Source organism: Meleagris gallopavo, chromosome 13, assembly GCF_000146605.3.
Source record: "Meleagris gallopavo isolate NT-WF06-2002-E0010 breed Aviagen turkey brand Nicholas breeding stock chromosome 13, Turkey_5.1, whole genome shotgun sequence".
In the NCBI taxonomy this organism is placed as follows: domain Eukaryota; kingdom Metazoa; phylum Chordata; class Aves; order Galliformes; family Phasianidae; genus Meleagris; species Meleagris gallopavo.
This window is the reverse complement of record NC_015023.2, coordinates 9,627,143-9,646,943: the sequence shown is the minus strand read 5'-3', so window position 1 is coordinate 9,646,943 and position 19,801 is coordinate 9,627,143. Positions and strand designations below refer to the sequence as shown.

At 39.1% G+C, this 19,801-nt stretch overlaps 1 protein-coding gene across 1 annotated transcript; it reads right to left on the bottom strand.

Annotated features, from left to right (window-relative positions):
* Nucleotides 1-3,608: 3,608 nt before the first annotated feature.
* On the bottom strand, nucleotides 3,609-19,796 carry LOC100545533 (epithelial splicing regulatory protein 2; the record flags this gene model as incomplete). The annotated part of the gene is made up of 7 exons (XM_019619686.2): nucleotides 3,609-4,779; nucleotides 14,073-14,250; nucleotides 15,219-15,411; nucleotides 16,217-16,403; nucleotides 17,268-17,489; nucleotides 18,999-19,300; nucleotides 19,748-19,796. Coding segments are annotated over 7 exons (1,290 nt in total), but the record flags the coding sequence as incomplete, so codon positions are not given.
* Nucleotides 19,797-19,801: the final 5 nt, after the last annotated feature.

Below are 19,801 nucleotides of genomic sequence, written 5' to 3'. Positions count from 1 at the left end.
GTTCAGTTACACCTTGCGTATGCTGTTCTCCCACAGCCAGTCTGTGTGTCTCTGCCATGCACAAAGATGGATTTAGGAAGACACAGCCCTAACAGCAAGTAGTGCAGAAAATGTTAGGAAAAGCATTAATGTCAGGAAGAGTAAGACCTAAGCACTAGCTTTTGATGTAACAAAGAAAGGTAAGTTCTCTTGCTCCCTTCATCTTGTTCTCACGTACTTTTACGTGCTTGTCTTTTAAAAACACTCAGAGTAAAGATTTTGAAGCTCTACACATACACACACAAAAACATTTTCTAAAAGCTACATTTACATCCATTTGAAGTGTTCCAAGTTGTTCTTCAAGTGAAGATACGCATACAAAAATAACACATTAACTTTCCTCCCCGCCAAGCAGAAAATTTAGTGCTAATGACAAGTGACCATTAAAAGCAAAAGTCTCAAGATATGGGAAGCAGGAGAGAAACACTAAAAACCTGTCCTGTTTTTTATAACCATCACCATTGCCTATAAACAGGAGGAGAGTCAACTCTTGGAAAGGGCAGATAACAGCAGGACAAGGGGAAATAGTTTTTAAGTCGAGGGAGGGAAGACTTAGGTTGGATCTCAGGGGAAAGTTCTGTACTACGAGAGCGGTGAGGTGCTGGAACAGCTGCCCAGAGAGGCTGTGGATGCCCCGTCCATCCCTGGAGGTGTTCGAGGCCAGGTTGGATGGGGCCCTGGGCAGCCTGGTCTGTTATTAAATGTGGAGGTTGGTGGCCCTGCATGTGGCAGGGGGTTGGAGATTCATGATCCTTGAGGTCCCTTCCAACCCAAACCATTCTGTGATTCTGTGACTTTTCTACATGATGTACATACTGTCCTCTGAGTGATTAGCATGCACAAGATCCTCAGCAAAGAGAATTTATGAATAGTGACTGTTCACAGCAATTATTCCCTCTGGTTGAGCAGTTTTGTACATTTTTAAGCACCTCTGTCAAACCACTGTAGGCAGAAAACATTTAAAATAATTAAGAAACTGAGAACAACAAAAAACAGGTACAAACTAAAAAAAAAGTCTTTTTTTTTTTAGTGAACTTAATGACCTCGGACTGTACGAGCAGCAGACACGGGTGGCACATCGCCATTTGCACGCAGCTCCCGCTGCAGCCGCTATCGATTCGCTCGCACGTCACGCGCGCCGCTCGCACAGCCGGTTGGAGAGCGCCCCCTAGCGGCAGCATGGCTCAGTTCAGGCAGCGAACAAAGGGCCGGCTTAACGAAATCACAACGCCCAGCTGAAACCCGCCGATGCAGCTGAGAAACCTCGAGGCTCCTGTCGCTATGCAGACCTCGATATAGATGAGGAGAGATTTCTGCTTTAGGCTTTTCCACCATTAGGTACAACCAACTTCTAGGAGATGCTGTATCAGTCCCAAAACTTATTACCATGGACTTTGCCAAACGCACATCTCTACAGAATGAGATGCAAGCAGCTAAACAGCAAGAGTTCTGATTTATTTTTAATGGGCCAAAAAGATACAAAGAGCACTTCAAAAAATAAGGAACAGATTTTCACCAGCTAACGTTCATTGAAACTATCTTCGTTAACATAAACAAGCAAAACTTATCATAGGGTGAGAGTTTGCTCTGCAGATGAAGTGATTCCAGAACAGAACACCTGAGCCAGAAGCACAGGAGCTGCCTTTCAAAGCTCTTCAGTCTCAACTCAATCTCAGCTAATAAGCACACAGTATCTTCTCCCAAAACTGGGAGCAATACACCAAAGGACAAACGTATCAGTAATTCCTACGTACAATTATTGGCATCAAGCAAACAGCAACACACAAATAAACTCCTCAATACATCCTCTGTGACACAGCAGGTAAAAAAATTCAATTGCAAGGAATAAACGCGCGCAACAAAAACAAAAAGAAAAACGAATTTCGACCTTACCGTGAGTTCTCCAGCGATGTGAGCCGTCATCTGAAAGCACGCGAGGGAAGCCGCGTTCCGTTCGCACCGCCCGCGCGCAGCAGCACGTGGCCCTCAGCACCACGAGTCGCACCCGCACCCACGGCCCTTCGTAGCTGCCCCGCACCGCCCCTTCCCTCGGCAGCACACAGCTGTGCCACGGCGCCTCGGGCCGCCAGCCAGGCCTCGGCTACCCGGGTTCTGCAAGAGAGCTTCACGTGCACGTGGAGCGTTGCTGGGCGAGGAAAGAAACCCGGAACGGAGGAGATGCAGCACGGGGAGGCTGAGGGGGGTCAGCGCAGCCCGCTGCAGCTCCTCGAGGCTCCTCTCCCAACCCCGGCCTTACAGCCGACCGTCCTAGGGCAACCGACGTGGAAAAGAGGTCCCGAGGCTCGCAGGCCTCCTTCGCTTTTAATCTCGTGGGGCTTTGGCCGCGTAACCGGGGGCCGAACGGCCGCCGGGAGCAGCGGAGCACCGCCGCAGTCGGCGCTGAGGGGAGCAACGGCCGCAGTCCTCCCGCAGCCCTGCAAGTGGCGAGGAAGGAGCGCGTAGGAACAGGGGAAGGGGCCGTAAGAAAGGAGATGCTCCTGGGTAAATGGAGCATCACTTCAGATAACAGACAATCACGGATTTCATGCAGGGTATTAAGAAAAAACAAGACTTTTCAACTGATGGCAAAGCCGCGAGATGCAGTCAACTGCGGTGTGGCAGAACGTAGCGGTGTAATAAACTGCCCGCTAACCACGTTTCTATCTTCTGTTCTCCTCAGAAACACGAGAAGAGCAGTAATTACAATGGCGCAGTTCTATCTCCTGTGAAAGTTCCTCTCAGATTTGTTTCTGGTTGCAGGATTTGCCTGAAGTGAGCCTGCTAGCTCACTAACAGCCTACATAGAGCACCAAACGAGCATCATCCATCACAGCTGTGAGCAGCGAGGCTTCACCTGGGAGGTGGTAACGCTGACAGCAGCTGTGGCATGAGGTAATTGGGTGTGTTTGATTTGAACCATCTTAATCAGATGTTCCCCCCTCCATTTTTTTTTCCTGCAGAAAGTATATCGAGCTCTGTCATGACAAAAAGCAGCACTTGGATTGCACAGAAAAGGGAATGATGCATCACCAGTGGAAATTGTGTGCACTTTTGGATTTCAAGTTCAATACTCAATTTCTTCTGGCACCAGAATGAGAACTGAGCAGAGAGTGTTGTAACAGTTCATATGAGAAGAGTTCCACTGAAAAATAAGTGTTTACCATACACATTTCTGGCTTAGCAGAACATTTAAAAAACAACAGACACCCCTACACACCCCCTCACAAAATACATACACTCTCTGAAGTCAAGGGTGAACAGAGAAGTAGATAAAAGGTTATTATCAGAAAATGATGCCCCATGAAATTATGTTAAAGCAACATATAAGTTACTTTCAAAAACCAACACACATCGTAAGCATCTCTTTTATTCGTTGTAATATAAAGAAGCATACATCATTCAGTTCCTTTAAGTACAACGCATTGTACACTAACAAAACAAAACAAAAAAAAAATCAATCCAGACATCCATGAACATGTCACAAAAGGACTCATGTTTTGCTCTGCTGGTATTGCACTTGGGATAGTTTTGAAGTAAGGCACGGTAAAAACAAAGTCATTTAGTGCTTCTACAGCAGATGTCTTTTTTTTTTTTTTTAAACATGCTACATGACAAAGTACTTCTTCTAGCTTATGTATATACACACAAAAAGAAAAAAGCATGCACTAGAGAATTTAGATTTCAACATGTCTTGTTGTTTCATAATATACAAATAAAGTAGTTTAAAGATGTAAACAAATTGCATGCACATAAACTAGAGCAAAATCTTTAATACAGTATTTGAAAGCTATTATGCTTAAATAAAAAAATATAACTTACTAGTACTCAGGTTTATGTGCCATTTTTGTCCTGTAGAGATTAAAAATTTGGGGTTGGGGTAGGGAATTATGGTTGGGCACGGAGGATTCTTCTGTTTTTGCCATTGTTTTTATTTTTTGCTTTACATATTTGGCAGCAGTACACTGGTAGGAAAAACAAATATGGCTTTTTGCATAATGAAAACATGAGAAAGCACAACTGTATTTGGGGTCCAGCATCCTCGTATTTTCCAATCAAGAACAACAAGAAAAAAAAAATCAATGAGATATATGCTTTGAGTTGGGAACGCTACACATTCCAAAAGCCCTTTATAAAGACATCTCAATTCTACAAAAAACAGACACTTTGCCAAGTGTAAACTCTTAAAAACTAAACACAGAAGAATCTGAATTACTCAAGCTTCACTTTCCACTTCAAATGCTACTGAACAGGCAATAGGTTTCTCCCATGGCTGCGATAGCTGAAGTGCTATTAGACTGTCTTCAGAATTAACAAGTTGCCTATAAGGGGTTTGCTTATTTTCAAACAAGTACATAAGAGAATAAGTAAATTAACTGCACGCATTTTCCTGTTGCTTTATCGTTGGCATACAATACACCCTTTTTCAAATTAAATACAGGACATGTACCACTCTACATTCCAACATAGCATGTTGAAAAGGCACATTTGATGCTGCAGGGGTGGCAAGGGAAGACTCCTTATTTTGTAAAAGGCACAGTGTTCAGCATGACATTCCTTCCCCATGCCCCAGAGAGTGTTTAGTTAGACCAGCATCAGTTCTACACAGCAGCCTCCCAGGTGCTGTCCATTTTTCTCAGCCACTGCTTTCTTAGCTAGATCCAGGCTTGGAAACGTCACCAATGCCTCTCCACTGGGCTGGCCACTAAAGTTGTAAAGCATGAGGATGGAATCTGTGTGGAGCTGCAACGGTACAAGACAAAAGGAAATGTGATATTAAAACCAGAGATGACATCTGGAACAGCAGTTTTTTCATTCTCTGTATCAGGTTCATTCCACTCCTGTGTTTGCAGTGAAGAGATTCTGGGTGCAAGAATGAGAAAAAAAGAGAAGAGACCAAAGATTAACAGAAATATGCTTTCAGCAGCAGCTGCTACTCTGCTGGTGTACTGAACAGAATGATGTAGACATAATTCCATGCAGAGTTTTTGCTAGAGAAGTAATTCAGCTTAAAGGTTGACCAGAAAGACTTAGACGTTAATAAAGGGTTAATGGCGAAAGAAAATGCAAGCTTCAGAAGGTAATTCTTGTAATATGTGGACTACTGGCCAATTGACAAAGGCTGCAACAGCATGCGACTTGCATGCAAAGATTACAAAAAGAGACAGACGTATTGCAGTTCTGTGTCGGGAAGATCAGCTGATCTTAACCCAGGTTTACAAAGCAAGAAAGCCTGCTCAGTGAAAGAAAGCTGAAGTACTGCACCAAATCTTACTGAATCAAGGAAAACTTTATCATCATTTTAAGGAAGCTCAGAAAAAGACGGGATAGCAAATTAAATTAGTTATTTACCGCAGAGTGCACCTGCAGTTCCTGATTTGGGAGACAGTTTCAAAATGCTGAGTTTAAAGCAGATGTGTCTGCTCCCCTATGGTACCCAGCCATTTCTTACAGCACTGGAAACCTGTACAGGTTAAGTTCAGAAGTCCCACTTGTACACTGGACAGAAATTGATCTGAGTGAAATTTCAAAACCAAAAGACTGAAGGATTAAAAAAGCCCAGCATACAAGATTAGTCTGTTGCAGAATTCAGTGCCAAACAAAACACACAAGCTATGCAGCAAGGCCAACCATTTTAGGAGTATTTGCCTGACTCAAGTTCATGTGACATATGCCCTCCTGAGCTTATGAAGGGTCAAAATACTGAAGTTGAATAGAATTTATGTATGCCTCACTGTCTGAAATGAATACTAGACTTCTCAGTTATTATCAGAAGAAATTTTTGATCAGCTTTACATTCAAACATTGAAAAATAAAGCAACACATGCCAGAGCTTCACAAACCCAAATATTTGGCAGGCAATAAAATTCTTCTTAAAGATAGAAGCAACAACATATTTTAGAAACTAAAAGCATGTATAAGGACAGCTAGCACAGACTTCACATCCATTTCATTTTATAAAGTTAGTTAAGAAATAGCATGCAGGAAGAAATTCAAAGACAAACAAAACATTATGTCTGAAGCCCAGTTCAGATTTAGAAATACATACAGTTTTATTCCAGAATGATATTGTGCCCAAAGAGAAAAGTTGCACAAATCTGAGATAAGATAGTCTGCTCTAAAATAGCTCTTTACTACTGATCCTTGTAACAGCAAGTCACTTTCTATTGGTCCTCTATGTAACTTAAATAATGCTGTTAAAAAATCAGTTGAAAACATACATGGAGCACAGTTAGACTGCTGAGCACAGAAGACAGCAGGAATGGTATCTATAATCTTTGAAGTGTGTAGAATTCACACTGAGCTACTCTACAACTTCTTTTCTAATCAAAGACCATTTCCATCTAATACACAGTAGAACCCTATTGCTGGTTGGCTTTCCAGAAAATCTGGGTAAAACAAGAGAGACAAATGGATTGTCCAAGTCTACATAAACACAGAAATGCTTCAAGTAGTAACAGGTATTCTGCATACCACAGAAAATGCAGACTCTACACCACCTTCTCCTTAGCAGATATAATAGTAACATTATAAAGCAAGTAATTCAAAAACAACTGAGTAAATGCTGGTTATGTGAGAGTAGTCATGTTGATTACAGGAGGGCATGAACATACTGCTATTAAGGCAAAGTATTTGATTACCCTTTTGTTGCACTGAAACTTTTCTTTTTTAAACCCTCCAAAAGGGGGAAAAAAATCCCACAGTAACTAATCAGTAGCATTTTGAATGGAATACAATAGAAATGATTAATTGCACCTAAGTATCAATGGCATTTCTCTACAAAGCATATGGCAGTACTAATAAGTATGCCATTAGCAAATGTAGTTTGTTGTATGAGAAAGCCACTATACCAAAAATCTCTCCTAAAAACAAACAAACAAAAAAAAGCAGTAAGTAGTTCACGTTTCTTTAGTGAGATCAAGAGGCAGAGAAAAGATCCAGAGGTTTGGAAATTTTGTGCACACATTCTATAGTCATATCAAGAAAAAAAATGACCATTTACCAGTATGTTACATATTGAACTGAAAGCTTTACATGAAAACAAACACTTTTGGAAGGCTAACACAGTATCTGAGCAAAACCAGGCAATCACAGCACCTTCACCACAGCTACTCCACCAATTACAGATCACAATTGGCCTTTTTGCTTAGGTTAGTAGAATTTTTTTTAATAGGACAAAAGCGAAAGATTAAAGCAAGGATCCCGACGCAAGCTAAGAAGGGGGGAAAGAAAACAAAAACTGCATCAAGAAGCCCTGCTTTCGCTTCCCATACACCATTGGAGATCCAGTTTCTTCGAGTTGCATCTTACCTTCTTTGGAAGTTACAAAGAGTTACAAACAGACCCACTCTTTCGGTGCTTGTAACACACTCCTTGCTTGTTCGCTCAGCTGAATAAGGCCATTGTAGTCATCAGGTGCATACTATAGTACAAGTTGACATATGATAATCAGCAAGAGAAGGAACAGTTCTGGTACAGCAAGCCACACAGACTATCATTTGCAACCACAATTAAGAGCATTAGCTGTAACAACTGGCAGGAGACAGTGAATTTGACAGATGCTATTTTTAAGCAAAACTGAAAAACATCAACTGAATTACTGGTTGTAAAAATGGAATTGAAGTAAAAGCATGTGGGGAATATTCTGAACTGTGTGTATTTGAGCTGCTCCTAATTAACAAAAGGAAACAGTTTAGACCACGAAGTATTCCTTTTCCACTTGTACTCATGAGACAGTAGCATTAGTTAACTAAGATTTTAAGTCTGCACAATCACACTCCAGAAATGACTCTCACTGGGACAGCTAAGCATCCTTCAGCATGCATCATGGGATGAGAAGTGTATAGATCTCATTCGGATCTTCTACACAGTCACGGAAATAATCTGCAGCTTCTCTAGTGTAGAGTGCTAAACACAGTTCAGCTGTATTATTCAGCTTGCATTATACAGACTTCATCAACATAGTCAAACAAAAACAATGTCCCAGCATGAATGTACTTAAAAGATTTTTTTGAAAGCATTTATACTAATATAGCTTATTTCCACACAAAAAAAGAAAAGCTGCTCAGTATAACTGCATCACATTAGACTTGTAGTAGAACATTTCAAGTAAAAACACTGGCTGCACAGTACAATCACACCAATGAACAGAAGATAAAACCCCCACATATGTGGGTTTTATTTAAGAAATAATTGAGATCCTGAATCTGAACAGTTATCGTGCATACTGCTGGGGTACAAATATGAGATCTATGATCAGAAAGATTATTTTGGGAAACATGGAACATTGTTTTGCATCTCTCTCATTGTGTCTCCAAACTGACATACCTTGCAAAAAGATTGAGCATACTTGCATACGCTACAAATACTACTGAAGTGGCTCCTGGAATCCAGGTGACAACGCCTACCATAACTCAAGTTACAGAACAACCTTTCAGTGGCGAGGAGAGTTTTCTATGTCCCTGAAAATGGTTTTGCATTAATATTTTTAGAAGATTGCCAAATGCGCACAAAGTATGCATACTGCTTTCTTTGATATTTCTATAATACAAGAAGTCTCCTGCCAGCTTAGGGAGGAAATGATAATGTACTTGGGTGTACAAGACACACTGTATTCATCCAAAGCGAAGCTGAAGAAAAAAAACAAAACCAAATCAACCATCACAGTATACACCTTCCACAGAGAACAAAAACCAAGAGCCCAGAGAACAAAAAAGAAAAGAGCCTCTCAGAATTTTGACTACTATTTCTAGTCACCTCTTACATCTAGACCCATGCCATTAAGTAGAAGACAAATATAAGAAGTATTTTCCAGATAGTCTCTGCCAGGGCAACCAGAACGTGCAAATATTAGATTTATCAGTTCCCAGACCTGCCCTTGAAACAAATCTACAAAATGTAAGTTTACTCTTTGGAAAGAATGTCTCAAGATAGTACATACTTTAGATTATCCATAGATGTACAGTAGGTAAAGGTCTACAGTTTCTAGTGAGGGCGAGTGTTCAAAACATAAGCAATGAGGAAAACATGAAGGCAGGAAAATGATCCTGCAGAGGAACATAGGCCTGAAAAAGAAAATGGAAATAAAAATACCTAATGATAGAAGTGGCTTTCAATCACAGGAAGCGAAAGCAAGGTTGCATTTAATTAAAGCATAAGTTATGGAATAGTAAATTCTTCAAATTTACAGATTACACAAAAAGTACTACTGCAAACAAAGACAGGAAAAAGAAGTGGGGGAACAAAAACATGAATGAATGAAATAGAAACTATCTTAGGTTGCCTGATTAAAAATACAATCTTGAATACTTCTGATTCTGCTCACAATTTAGAAACCCAAGCAAAATAAAAACATCAAACAACTCAGGATGAACAGTGTGAAGTCCAGGGTGAATCTGTAATCCCAAATGAAAATACTGTTCTGCTGGTGGCCAAATTCTGCTTCCATTTAGATCTGAGAAATCCCACCCAGTGGATTTAAACTCCTCATATGACCAGTTGCAAGTTCATTGAGCTAGGTTCTAGAGCTTGCTTGCCATAAATATTACTGAGAGAATATGAAACTTCATACTGTATTTTTGAATTCTACCCCTAACAGACACACAATCAATAAGAAATACTGCATCAGTTGCCTTTAAATGCAATAAAATTATAAGCATCTCTCACTGTTCCTGTCTCCATTATCCTCTCTATCATCTCAGTCCCATCTTCTTTGCTTCTCTGAAGTGAAACACAGCTTCTTTCCTCACACTGCTGCTTTTTCACCTTCTAAGCTCATTGCTCTTAGAGGGCCGGGCTAAAGTTGATGTGAAGAGTTCTCCTCCATCCTAAACGATCCTGTGATTCAGAAGCTTCTATCTACTGTATCAAATATAGCATTAAATATAGTGTTCTACTGGAATAATGCAGTAACGTTATTTTAAGCCATTACTTAATCTAAGAAATATGTTTGAGTCTTCCTTCACCCAATTTAATAGGATATGTTGCTCTCACATGCTCATGGAAGATTAATAGGAGAGAGTTATTTCCCCAGAATTACTGAAGGAAGATGCAGATAAATTCAGAAAAAGCAATTTCTCCCCCACGCCCACTCAGTGGGGCCAGGGGGGATGCACGATGGCAGAAGGAATATGCATACACACTGAACAAAAAGGGACTGAAAAACCAGGGATATTGACAGTGTCAAAAGTAAAGCAAAACAATGCTTCCTGAAGAATGTGTTGTTTCTTAATAGAGCCAGTGAATTATTGTACAAGTATATCTACCCTTCTAGGTATTAACATTTGAATTGGCAGAGGCATTTCAACTCATGTATATTAAATAACACTGGTATATTAAATAGTATGTATTATAATAATCTTTAATAATATTAAATGGCAGATATATATTAAAAAACAATGAACATCTCTCTCCTAAAAGAGATGACCAAAATCACAGCTTGAAGTACTGCCTTATGTTGCTGCATCAAATGCAGAAGGCAACTGACAGAAACTGTAACCACTAATTTACTATTCCTATGCTCACAGACGCCTTACCTACAAGAACAAAGTATCATAAAGAAGATAAATTTAGGAACAAAGCAGAACAGAATGCAACAGTGAGATGCACAGAAGTAAACATGTAACATCTATGCTGTCACCTAACAAAGTAACAGTAAGTGGGATTTCTCTGTCACATCCCCTTATTCCCTTCTCCAGACCGAAGGTGCTGGGCCAAGAACAGGCACACAGACAGTGGGTATCCCTCTCCGACTATGAAGCATCAGATTTCAAAAGGAACCCAATGGAAAGAGAGAATAGTTCTTTGTTCAAACATGCATTTCAGAGGAAAAAAACTAGTCCTTAAGAAGTCTGTAACAATGAAGCCTGCTGTCCTGATACAAGGGAGAAAGGTTGTTAATGCTCTTGGAATTTAGCCATCCATCCTTTCCCCTCTACCTCCTTATTACTGTTTTAAGTACAACTCCCCACTCCAGCAAGTCTTGAATTTTGGGTCCCTGAAGAGTTGGAGGATTAATACACTGCAAGTTCTATACAGCTGCAGATAAAAGGCACTTCAGCCCACTACAGTTTTAAAGAACCCACTGTCCACTTTTAATTATAAACACTTTTTTTTCTTTGTTACCTTCTCCTCTTCAAGCATCTTTTAGCTACACATCCAGTACATGACTGGAATGAAGTCACTGGCCCAGCTACAACAGAACACAGCTTAGAAAAAAACGAACAGTTTAACAGAGTAATTACTGAATCAGAAAGTTTTAAGACTAGCTATTTTAAATGTTACAGTGCACTACAACATTATACAGAAAGGTGATTGGGAAAGTTACTATATCCAAGACTGCTATTAAGATTATTCACAAGCTTTCTAAGATTGTTTAATGCAAGATGCATTAAACACATGCAAGCTGGGAGGAATTTTCAATGGTAAAAACAACAAAAAAGCATAACTGTAAGAAGAAATTGAGCTATGTGGACCACTCAGCAAGAGAACTGTGCTGATAAAATAAATGAAAATGGAAGTAAGTGATAAAAGGCTGATCTGCAGATGTTTACATTATTTACTATTAGAAGCATGTACTGATGTTGAGACCAGCTTGTTGAAGCCCATTATACACAAAGTCTGTCTTTTAAGAGGCAGGTCTGGTACAGAAGGTGTTTTCACTTCAATAGGAACGTGTGCATACATGCAATATATGGAGCCCATGAAGACTGAAGGAAGAAAACAGAGCATAAAGCAGGAACTCAAAGTTAAAACTCGTTCCTTTCAGACAAGGACATACAAAGAAAAAAAAAAAATAAATCACCCTTCAATTTCAGCTTCTCCAATCTGTTTCCCAAGGCCATTGAATACCAACATCAATTAGTTATGCAGAGATTAAAACCACGCCCAAAACACTGACAATTATTAAGGGCTCACTTTATAAATGACCAGAAGCATCGAGCAATACATCCTTGGGCAGCAGCAGTAAGTGAAATACATAACATGAGGAGGAGGGGAAGGAAAAAAAAGAAAGAAAATTAGTATTTCCTCCAGAGACTCAATATTGTCCCAATAAAGCAAGTCACCACCTCAGTTTTCCCCTAAAGGAATGAGGGATTATAAAACTAGCATTACCACATGTGGGATCCAAGAACAATTCAAAATAATTCCTTGGCTCCTTTAAGATATTGAACCCGATCTCATTTGGACAACATCTTCTAAAGAAATCAAAGAGGTGACCAATTTAATAAAGTAACTGATGACGACACGAGGTTGCAGCAGAAGAATATAAATTGCTTTCACATTGTGGTAAAATTTCTATTAGTTTCAAACATTTAACTGTGCAATCAAATGCTACAAGATACTCCCTAAATGCAGAAAAAAGTACAAGGTCAAATGCAGTACCAGACCCAAAGACCAGCTTCACCAAATTGAAGATGTAGTGGATGATAGCACTGCCAGATATTGGAAGTCACCGACTTGTTCCATTCCCAGAATAGGACTGTGTCCTTTTTCAACAGCACACTTACACTTCTAGCTGAATTTCAGTTTAGGAAACAAGACTGTCCTCACTTAAGGTTTTAATTCAACCACTGTTCATCCATCAAAAAACCCAGTCAGATGAAAAAGAGTGAAGTATCAACAGATAAGAAACAAATTATTATTGTTCTGTTGGGGAGGAGGTGTAAGAAGGGGGAGAGAAAAGGGAATAAATCCATAAACATCTGAATTAGTTTTAACTCTGCAGATGCTCTGTTGAAGAAAAATCCTTAGAATACAACTATGTTTAGCATGTTCTTAACGTGTCAAAGATTCAGCACACCTGTTACAAATTGACCCTCACATTTTTCCACTGAAAAAAACACGTATGCGAAATTATTTGTGACATAACTGTAACATTTTAAGAGATGCCTCAAGAGGCATGTACCTTCCAAATACCTAAAACTGAGAATGTATATATTTAAGCACCTGTTCATATTCTGCATACATCTGCATAGCAAATACCTGGTTCTACAAACTAATGCCTACTGTCCTTCAGGACGAAAAAAATATATGTCTGAATGTTTCATGTTAACTGCTGATATGCTAAACAAAACAAAACCCTTGCATTCCAGCCTTTAACAATACCACTGTTAACCAACCTACTGAATTTTTTTGTAAGACAAATTCACGCAAAAATTGCCTTCTTTTTATGATTACCACTTGAACAGGTGCTTGAGACACACCAAGCAGATTCTAACTCAGGGCTTCTGAGTAGTACCAAAAGAAAGCTCTGGTATTTGTGCAAATGCTGTTACCCAAACAAGATAAATACTCATCAGAATTCACACCACACTCAATTATCTTCCATTTTAGTATGTGATGAAAAAACATGGATATATGTAGATACAATATCCTCCAAGATGAAAAGAAGATGCCATGGAAAGACCCATTCCACAAATTCAAATACATACTGCTGAAAAAAAGTATTTGCACAAAGTGTTTTTGTTTTTTTTGTTTTGTTTTGTTTTTTAATTTTCCTCTAGGAGATAAATTTCTATGCTTTCCCACTGATACAGTATTGAAGCAGCAGATACTGACTAAAGTTACCTATAGCAGCACTTAGCCTACTTGCTATCAGTACAACCTGGATTGGAGAATACAGTTTTCTTCAGGTTGCAGTGTAATGCAGTTTAATAGAAAATGTTGCTGCCTATAAGCAAAATAAACGGCCGAAGCACCAAGCAAGAGGGTCTGACACTGGCATCTCTCCTCTTCTGTAACCTGGGTGTGTGACTTGCATCACAGCCTGTTAACTAGAACTTCGCTCTGAGAAGTCAGTCTTTAACAATTAAGTCTTTCATGTGAGCACTAGATCACTGCCTTCAAATTCAGTTATGTTTATTACTTAAAAAATAGAGCAAATTTTACTACTACACTATGGTCTGTCAATTAAATAGGGAATGCTGAAATTGTATACTTGTTGATCGATTTCCAAAAGCACAGTCTTGCTTGGTTTGATCATTACTCAAAGGTATAAATAAAACATCAGGGAGGGAGAGTGACTGCATACTAACCTGGTATCCCTGGAAGAAACTTAGAATCTCCTTCATTCCTGTGTTATATGGCAAACCCTGCATTCTGACTAATGCTCCAGGCTGGGGTAGAAGTGGAGTGTGGGTGGCAGTGGCAGCAGCAGCTACAGCTCCTGGAGGAGCTGTAAGATATCCCACTGTGGTAGGGGATACTGGAGGACTGTAAGAGAGAAGAGGCAAAATTGTCATGAAAATAAATAACTGATTTTAGCAGGCAGAGAAAAACTGAAAGTTCAAATATGAGAATAAGGTTAAAAAAAAAGGTAACAAGCAGATTGATATGAAAACTTTGTCAACTTTTCTAACTTCTCTTCAGCATTTGATGACTTGCAGAAGGGACGTAGAGGAAAACAGCCAGCATTTGTAGTTGGTAAGGTAAAAAAGTAGATATTCCACTGGGGAGGAGAAAAATGAGCTGCAGATGACTTCTAAGATCATTAACAAAACATGAATAAAGCATGGGAGAAAAACTGTAGAATGAAGATCATGCAAGGGAAAAAGTCTGGTGCTTTTAAGCCACAAAAAGCGAGTAAAGTAGCATCTCCATTCAAGGTCCATCTAGCAAGTTACCACGTACTGAGGCTATTAAGTGTCACGAGCCTAGGAAGAGCCAATAAACCATTTCCCCACAGATCCAACCACCAGACTACAGTGAGCCATTTTGATAACATCAGTGAGGAAAGAAAGGTGGAGATCACTTGCTCTGCATACAAAGTATTCTTTGGTCTCATTGACATAAGACATTTAAATTAGTATATCTCTATTCTAAGCCTTTCAGTACGAAAACAGTATTGTAAGTACAACATCAAGCTAAGAGAAGATGGTAGAAGCACAGCTTCTCATTTAGCCAAGAAATAGAATTGCCTTGATGACATCACATCAATGCCAAAAATGCTGCTAAAGATTAGAATTACATTATTGCGAGGTTCAACCAGATTCTATGGGGAAGGGTGAGCATCATTAAAAGGCCACAGAGTAGTTAAAATGGCTACTGCCTCCACTGATCAACAAATTCTTAGCATTATCTACAAGATATGTACAATTTAAATAGCTACTGAAAGGTAATGACACAGTTGCCTAATCTACCGCGATAAAATGACAAGAGAAGCAGCTGAGTCTAGGGGATACCTGGGATAATAAGCTGTGTAGTTCATATAAAGCTGAGCAGCCTGAGCTGGGTAGTAGGTAACAGCTGGAGGAGCAGCAGCAGAGGCCTGGGGAGTCCTTGCTGTTGGCAAGAGGGCTTGTGGCTGGTAAAGCGCTGCTTCTGCTGGGATCACAGCTGCTGTTTGAAAAGCAGCATAAGCTGGTGGAGAAAGACCTAAAAACAAACCAAGATATGAGAACAAAAAGCAGTCAGAATGCAGATCCCTGGCTTTAAGAAAGGACTTGTTCATCCCAGTGAGATTAACATCCGGGTGTGATTTCTGAACACATACAAATACTGCTCTCTAGCCTCTCCCTGAGCCACATTACCACGAATGAAAACTGTGGCATTTGAAGCGAGTTCTTTCTAAGAGTTCACAACTCCAACAGTTGAACACCCCTGTCTATATGTAAACGGTAAGTAGGGAACTTCAGAGTTATTCAAAGAAAGCATAAAGCCATGTGCATAGAGAAAGCCGGCGTGCACACCAACACACCCTTTCTTCTTTCTAACAGAAGTTGTACTCTGTGGGACAAGAGAACCATAATTAGCTATACCCAAAGAGTACCTTCTTAATGCTCTAAGGCAAGACAGCAAGAGCACTCATTGACAGCTAGAGTACAGAATTTTTCCCTTTTTAAAAATCCCTCTAATTCCAAGTAGATTTCACGACAAGCAAGTCCACTGCAGAGCTCAGAAGAACAGTACACCCACAAAAAGCAAAGTGTGCAACTATTTCACTGGCAAGGCCTTACTGCCCTCTATGCACCACCGAAAATTCAATAAAAAAATGCCTCCAATCAGTCCCATTATTGCCCAGAGGGAACAATTCCAATCTCAGCATGTATACAGATGAATGATTATTGATCATGGCAAAACCCAAGTCAAAAGGCGAAAGGCCACAAAGCTTCAGCACCTACCACATATCAGCCTTTAGCAGCAGAGAGCAGAAGAAATGCAGACTTACATGGTAACTTACATGGCGGTGGGGATAAGCCACTACGATTTAAAGTGCCACCCATTAAAACAAAGTTCATCTCCTCTCCCGAACACTGGAATACTTCCACATAACGGTCCTTCATCATTTTTTTGTGACATTTTTGAGCCACCATAAAGGCTTTGTCAGCAGATTTCATTTGGATAAAAGCATCACCTGATGGTCGTCCCTTTAAAAAAGAAAAAACAGTAAGTTAATGTGTAATTTGACCGTTCATAACACAAGAAATGCAAAAAGTCCCAAGATTAAATACGTACTTACATCCTATATTGTTCTTCTGTATCTAGTACTAATAAGTCAATAATTACTTTTAGAAGCAAAAAGGCAAAACTCAGGTATCCATCACCCAGTTAACTTAATACTACCTCCTTCTGTAGGAAAAAAAAAAGACTAGAGCTAACATTCACATTACGTCAGGCCACACGTGATTTTTTCTATTTGAATTTCAAACATCTTCAGGAGATGAAGATGCTGTAGATCTCTCTCATTTACTTACACAAAGAATAGCATCTCAATGTTTCTGTTGTCAATGGTGCTTATTCTTGATCCAGGAAGACAAGTTAAAAAATATCCTCACAGCTGCACCAATAAAATATATCCAAAACATAAGTTAAATAAGCAGCTTCCTTTAAACTCTGAGAAGTCTTTAATCATGTTAGAAAAGGAAGTCCAAAAATGCCACTCAAACAATGCAGCTACCACTGAGTAAAAAAAAGCCATTTCTATTTTGTGTATTTCCATAACTTGTCTGAAACACAAAGGACTATTTTAAGGCAGCCTCCAAGACAAAGCTATTCTTAACAAGTCCTGTCACAAGCATCATCGTGCTCCCCTACCTTAAGCCTACAGGTACAGAAAGAAAAAGAGACACATATGTAGAAGGGAGGGAGCAATGTGGGAGAAGAAAAGACATATATTGAAGTACTTTCTCAAAATTGTAGAAGATTTAAGGCATAGCAAGTAATAGGCAAGGTACCATGACTTCTAATCATCTTCAATAACTGCAAAGTTAGCTTTCATGCAGTGCTGTTACCTGTTGATTAAGGACCATGTGAACTCCATGAGGCTTTATATCAGCTGTGGCATCTCCCATGAAGTCCAGGATATCATCAATGCCAGCAGTGTAAGGAAGGCCTCTAAGACGGACACAGTCCCGTATGCTACCCGTGGCAATTGTATATGGTGGGGGTATAACAGGAATGATGGGAGTTGGGAGGGTGGGAATAAGAGGTGTTGACATGTATCGATTAAGTACCTGCAAGGAAAAAAAAACACTTGATATTTACACAGCATCTAGTTAAGCACAAATCAGTTTTCAGAATACTATTTCATATATTTAAGTAAATCAATTTCCAACATCAGAGAAAAACATTTTCTTAAAACAAGCTTTCTGTTGGGCATTTAAAATTCATAACTCAGAAAGAAGACAATACATATCTGACATATTTAACCTGTTAGACTCTAATAACAGACTTTTGTAAGTTCATTACATTAAAAGATAACAGTTCATTTCTGACCATCCCAAAAAGAACCAGTTGGAAACAACATTTTCACTAATATATCAGTACTGCCACTTACAGTTTTTTCTTAGATTTAGGATAAATTAAAGCTAACCAATTTAAAAGAACTGAGACCTGAAATAGATGACAAGTAAAAAGCCCAGCTCTAATTCATTCATAAAGCTAACAGGTTAATAAACAAACACCCTTGCTTAACCAGAAAAACCAACTGGAGACACAGGGTTTCTGAAATGAAGGTAAGAGCTATAGGAGACCTTGATCTCAACATTTTATTTCCTCTTGACCCATTCCCATGTGACAAAGGGAACAACTTACTATTGGGATCTACTGCTGAAAAACGTATTTAACAGTGATTATCAGAAACACATTCCACTGAAAGAGGCATCAAATAAAGAGGTTACAAAGCTTTAGCTTTGCCAATAATGATTCAGCCTATGGAATTCCTCTCATTAGGAGTCTTTTTTTCAAGAATCTATTCTCAAAACACATTTCAGGCCAGAAATATATTTTTTAATATATTATATATATAAATGGCCATATAAATCCAGCCACTGTTTTCTCAAAGGCCAGATGAAATCTTATAATAGTGCTTTTTGGCATTATTAGCCTAGAAATACTCTCTCAGGCAGAAAAATTTAGTATGTGACTCAGTACAAAGTTGGTGGTGTCAAAATAAGTTGGTGCTTTACTGGTTTAAGAAGATGGTAATAGGAACTGGTGAAGGAAAGGAGGAAAAAATTGGAATTGATTATTTTAGAAAAACATCTCACTTCCTTTCGCCAGACATCTGATACATGCAGCTAATTCTTAGCATCCAATAAACAATTGTAGCAAAAGCTATTTTAATGTAACTAAATTTAAATTTTGCATTCAATTCTGTGCATGGGAAACAAATTTAAAGACAATATTGCAGTGTTTCAAGTATTACTACAATGTTATCAATCTTGAACATTTCTAGAATTATTTTCCAGGTTCCAGATTAATTAATTTATTTTTATTAATTTATTTAAAATATTCCAATAATTACTTTATGATCTGAGAGATGTGACAAAGTAAAAAAAAAAATCAAGAAAGGAAAACATTTGCACAATTTTCCTTGCCAATCAGTAAGCATATTTCCCTTCCCAGAACTTAACATCTTTAGTATATCAGACTTCCACAGTTGTCCACAGGATATTTGTGTGCAAGTACTGAAAGGAATCTTTAACTGTTAAGTTTTGAGTTTCACAGCCAATAGTTACAACCTGCTGAACTTCTGCTGCTGTGCTCCTGAAGAGTTCAATGTAACGCTTTCCAAGTATTTCTTTGTGCTTTTTAAGTGCATTCTGTGCATATTCTTCACAGGAAAACAACACAAATGCATCTCCTGTGGGCCTGCCATCGGGGTACTTGACAAAGAGAAGTCCTTCTTTCCCTCCTGTGACTGGACACTCTGGCCCCAGGAATCCCAAAACATCCTCCTGAGTAGCAGTGAATGGAAGACCTCTCATCCGGATGATAACTTGATTCTCTTTAGATAAGAACTGAGCCACTTCATTGGATGTACCTATTACAAAGAGAATAGTGTATGGACAGCCAATTCCACAGAACATAGGAGCAGAAGCACTTTAAGGAGCAACACAGCAGTAAGTAGCTAGCAAGAAACCCACGGAAGACCAGAAGCACTATTTACTCCCAGATTGATTTATTTTAAAGTGGACCCTCTTATCCTTAAAGTTGTTCATATTTCAATGAAATTGGAACAAATAAGGTACATAGATAATTCTGCTGCAAAGGCTCCCCTTCCTCTCAGCAAACTGAACCTGCTAACATCACAGTCCAAATGCTCACAGCTATACGTCAACCAAATGAAAGCAAAATTTTACAGGGTCAAGGATTCTTAGAAAGCAAAACAGGAAAAGCTACTTCAGGAATTACTTATGCCCTCAGCCAAGAGAAAAATCAGAACTACAAGAATTTTATGAAAGTAACACTGAGCTCCAGGATCACTTACCTCCTGCAATTTTTAAGAATTCTTCCCCAGTTGCTTTATAAACCTTAAAGAAAA